The sequence below is a fragment of the Centroberyx gerrardi genome, chromosome 9 (assembly GCF_048128805.1).
Source record: "Centroberyx gerrardi isolate f3 chromosome 9, fCenGer3.hap1.cur.20231027, whole genome shotgun sequence".
Taxonomy (NCBI): Eukaryota; Metazoa; Chordata; class Actinopteri; order Beryciformes; family Berycidae; genus Centroberyx; species Centroberyx gerrardi.
The window spans coordinates 19,528,918-19,533,085 of NC_136005.1; the positions used below are offsets into that span (position 1 = coordinate 19,528,918).

The window sequence follows — 4,168 nt, forward strand, 5'->3', positions numbered from 1 at the left end:
ATGTTCACTCTCACGGAAGTAGCCTCCCTGAATGACATCCAGCCAACTTATCGAATACTGAAACCATGGTGGGATGTCTTCATGGATTACCTTGGTGTTGTTATGCTGATGTTGGCGATATTTGCTGGAACAATGCAATTAACTAAAGACCAAGTGGTTTGTCTTCCCGTCCTGGAACAGCCTCCGGAGGAGCAAGGGGGCTTCTCGGGACACCGACCAGCAGAGGCAGCTGCTGACTCATGGAATGGAGAAGGCACGATGGACGCTGCTCCCCTAATGGCAAAAGGGCTACCTGACAGTATGGCCCATAAAATTCACTTCACACAGTCGGGTACCTATGGGCAGCCTTACCCAACGGGTGTCAGGACCAAGTTGGATTTTCAGCAGTACGTTTTTGTCAACCAGATGTGCTACCATGTTGCCCTTCCTTGGTATTCCAAATATTTTCCATACCTGGCTCTAATCCACACTATTGTATTAATGGTCAGTAGCAACTTCTGGTTCAAATACCCAAAGACAAGTTCCAAAATAGAACATTTTGTTTCAATACTCGGAAAGTGTTTTGAATCACCTTGGACAACAAAGGCATTGTCCGAGACTGCATGTGAGGACTCGGAGGAGAACAAGCAGAGGCTGACTGGCGCCTCCTCCCTCCCAAAGCATTTCTCAACAAGCAGCGAAGAGGGGAGTCCAAACCAGTCCACCCCAATGCTCGCAAAATCTGGGGTCAAGTTTTCTGCTGAAAAGCTTGTGATTGAAGTTCCATCCATGACCATATTGGACAAGAAAGATGGTGAGCAAGCAAAGGCCCTGTTTGAAAAAGTAAGGAAATTCCGTGCCCATGTGGAAGACAGTGACTTGATTTACAAGCTCTATGTCGCTCAAACAGTAATCAAAACAGTGAAATTCATTTTAATCCTGTGCTACACAATGACATTTGTTGCTGCTATAGATTTTGACCATGTGTGTGAGCCTGAAATAAAACACTTGACTGGGTATGCCAAGTTCCATTGTACACATAACATGGCATTCATGTTAAAGAAACTCCTTGTCAGTTATATCGCTATCATATGCGTTTATGGCATAATCTGTATATACACACTCTTCTGGCTTTTTCGGCGACCGCTTAAGGAGTATTCCTTTGAAAAAGTCAGAGAGGAGAGCAGCTTCAGTGACATTCCTGATGTTAAGAATGACTTTGCTTTCCTCCTACATATGGTTGATCAGTATGACCAGCTGTATTCAAAGCGTTTTGGCGTTTTTCTCTCTGAGGTTAGTGAAAACAAACTACGGGAGATCAGCCTGAACCATGAGTGGACCTTTGAGAAGCTGCGGCAGCATGTAACGCGCAATCCTCAAGACAAGTTGGAACTTCACCTTTTCATGCTGTCTGGAGTGCCGGATGCTGTGTTTGACCTCACTGATTTGGAAATCCTTAAACTAGAATTGATTCCCGAGGCCAGGATAACAGCTAAGATTTCCCAAATGATAAACCTCCAGGAGCTGCACTTCTATCACTGTCCGGCCAAAGTTGAGCAGACTGCTTTCATTTTTCTTCGTGACCACCTCCGGTGCCTTCATGTTAAATTCACTGATGTTGCTGAGATCCCTACCTGGGTATACTTGTTGAAAAGTTTAAGGGAACTCTACTTGGTTGGTAATCTGAACTCTGAGAACAACAAAATGATTGGACTGGAGTCTCTGAGAGACCTCAGACACCTAAAGATTTTACATCTCAAAAGCAACCTAACAAAGATGCCTACAAACATAACTGATCTCTCTCCACATCTGATCAAGTTGGTTGTTCATAACGATGGTACAAAACTCTTGGTACTGAATAGTTTGAAGAAAATGATGAATCTTGCAGAGTTGGAGCTTCATAATTGTGAACTGGAGCGAATCCCTCATGCTATCTTCAGTTTGACCAACCTGCAGGAGCTTGACCTAAAATCCAATAACATTCGTACCATTGAGGAGATCATTAGCTTTCAGCATCTCAAGAGACTGACCTGCCTCAAACTTTGGCACAATAAGATAATCTCCATTCCACTGTCAATAAGCCATGTCAAAAACCTTGAGTCACTCTATCTCTCGCACAACAAGCTTGAGTCTTTGCCCTCATCATTGTTCACCCTCCTCAAGTTGAGGTACCTTGATGTTAGCCATAACTCAATAGTGATAATACCACTGGAAGTGGGTTTTCTGCAGAACCTCCAACATTTTGCCATTACAGGTAACAAAGTTGAGGTGGTGCCCAAGCAATTGTTCAAGTGCACCAAACTGAGGACATTATGTCTTGGCCACAACTGCATCTCTTCCCTTCCAGAGAAAATTAGCCAACTAGTGCAGCTGACACATCTTGAACTTAAAGGAAATTGTCTGGATCGCCTCCCAGCTCAGCTTGGTCAGTGCTGCCTCCTCCGCAGAAACTGCCTAATTGTGGAGGACCACCTCTTTGACTCACTCCCCTTGGAGGCCAAAGAGAGCATCAATCAGGAATCCAATGTTTCTTTTGCAAATGGGGTGTAAGTGATGAATGGTAGTCACATCTTACATGGCATCAAATGTTGAGCATTTCATGTATAAAGGAAGTAATTTTAAATCCTGCCCTTAGAAAGAAAGGTTTCGCTAGTATTGGTATGCTTCAGGATGGTTTTGCAACCCATGGAGTGAACACCGCACAGTGCACAGAAGGTAGTTACCACTGGTGAAGTATTAGATGAGCCCAAGGTACATTGCTACATGCCATCCATGTGACAGCTCGCTTAACATCTGTCTCTGTTTTTTTATTTTAATCATTCTATTTTTAGTAGTTAATTCTGTGAGTGCAAAGTTAGCTAAATGACTTCTCATTTTTTTCACTTTTTGTATTCAATCTTCATGCCATATCTGTAAAGGATTGTTGGAAATCTTTATTATATCGAAACAGTCCTCTTTTTTTCATGTCTGTGGTTACATTTGGTTTTCTTCAGGTTTACTAGATATAGATAATTGTGCTCAATGGAGTATGTGCTTAAAAACTGTGAACCTCTTGGTGTCCTCCCAGCCAATCCCATGGTCCCTGCAGCAAACTAGCAAGATTAAATCAAAATGGATGTTGGCATTATGACGTTTTACATTTTGGGAGAGGTACTAACATAAAAACACCATCTTTTTTGCAACTGGTCCATTGCGTACGTTATGTATACAATCACTACATTAAAGAGCACAAAAAATTGCAGAACTGTGCAGGTATAATTTATAAGCATTCTTATTACCGTATGCATTCCCATGTAATATACATGCAACACATTCTCCTGTAACACACCAAAATAACAAAGGGTCCCATCTGATCTTTTCCTGTATTTCTTAAGGTCTTCCATTGTGTCATTATTTTTGACACAATTGTAATTTTTTTCAAAGGAGTAGTCAGAAAATGGTTTGTCCATAGTAGCATTGAGACAGAAAGTACAGTTGATGGGTAAACAACTTAGTGTACAGTAAACTCACAAAGACCCTGTCTTTCTCTACTTAAAGCTAGAAATCAAACTACAAATTGCACTGTAATGCTGTGTTTGCACAGCAAAACAAATGTTTTTAATGACTGTATATAATTGTGCAGTGGAACCCTGAAAATACCTGCTGTTAGAAAACCCATGAAGTGAAAATTTAGATATTTTTATTTATTTATTTTATTAGTTATGCATTAGTCATGAAATTAGTTAAACTACAATCATTTTTGATCACTGTTGCTTTGATTTTTGCTGCCAACTCCTTAAACACTGTGTAATCAGGCACAGTCTGGGCTTGTCTAGCTCTGTCATCAACCCAGTGCACACCACCACACCTGAACCTGGAAAACTCACATCCATACTTCTTGGCATGAATTCAGCTCTAATTTCCATTTCATGGGGTTTCAAAATATAAACCAGGATGTTGACTAATGTATATGCACTGCATTCACAGATGTAATTTATTCAGTCAATGGACAGCAATACATTTTTGCAGGTCAATAATACCAAGTATTGTATAACCTTATGATATTGTGACTCAAATCTCATTTCAAACTGCAATTGATATGGTAATGTGGGATATGGTAATAGCCTAATGTATTTCTCTCGATGTTTATGCTTGGTTAGCAGCAAAATTCTGAAGTTTGAATGATTTATTTTGCTACAGAATAGCAATT

The 4,168-nt window shown here is 40.7% G+C and overlaps 1 protein-coding gene across 1 annotated transcript; it reads left to right on the forward strand.

Annotated features, from left to right (window-relative positions):
• lrrc8db (leucine rich repeat containing 8 VRAC subunit Db) lies at positions 1-2,529 on the forward strand. Its single transcript, XM_071926247.1, has one exon. It carries the CDS (start codon positions 1-3, stop codon positions 2,527-2,529), a length of 2,529 nt encoding a protein of 842 aa, XP_071782348.1.
• The last annotated feature ends 1,639 nt before the right edge of the window (positions 2,530-4,168 follow it).

Coding starts and splice junctions, on each gene's coding strand:
- lrrc8db (XM_071926247.1), top strand. CDS start 1: ATGTTCACTCTCACGGAAGTAGCCTCCCTGAATGACATCCAGCCAACT.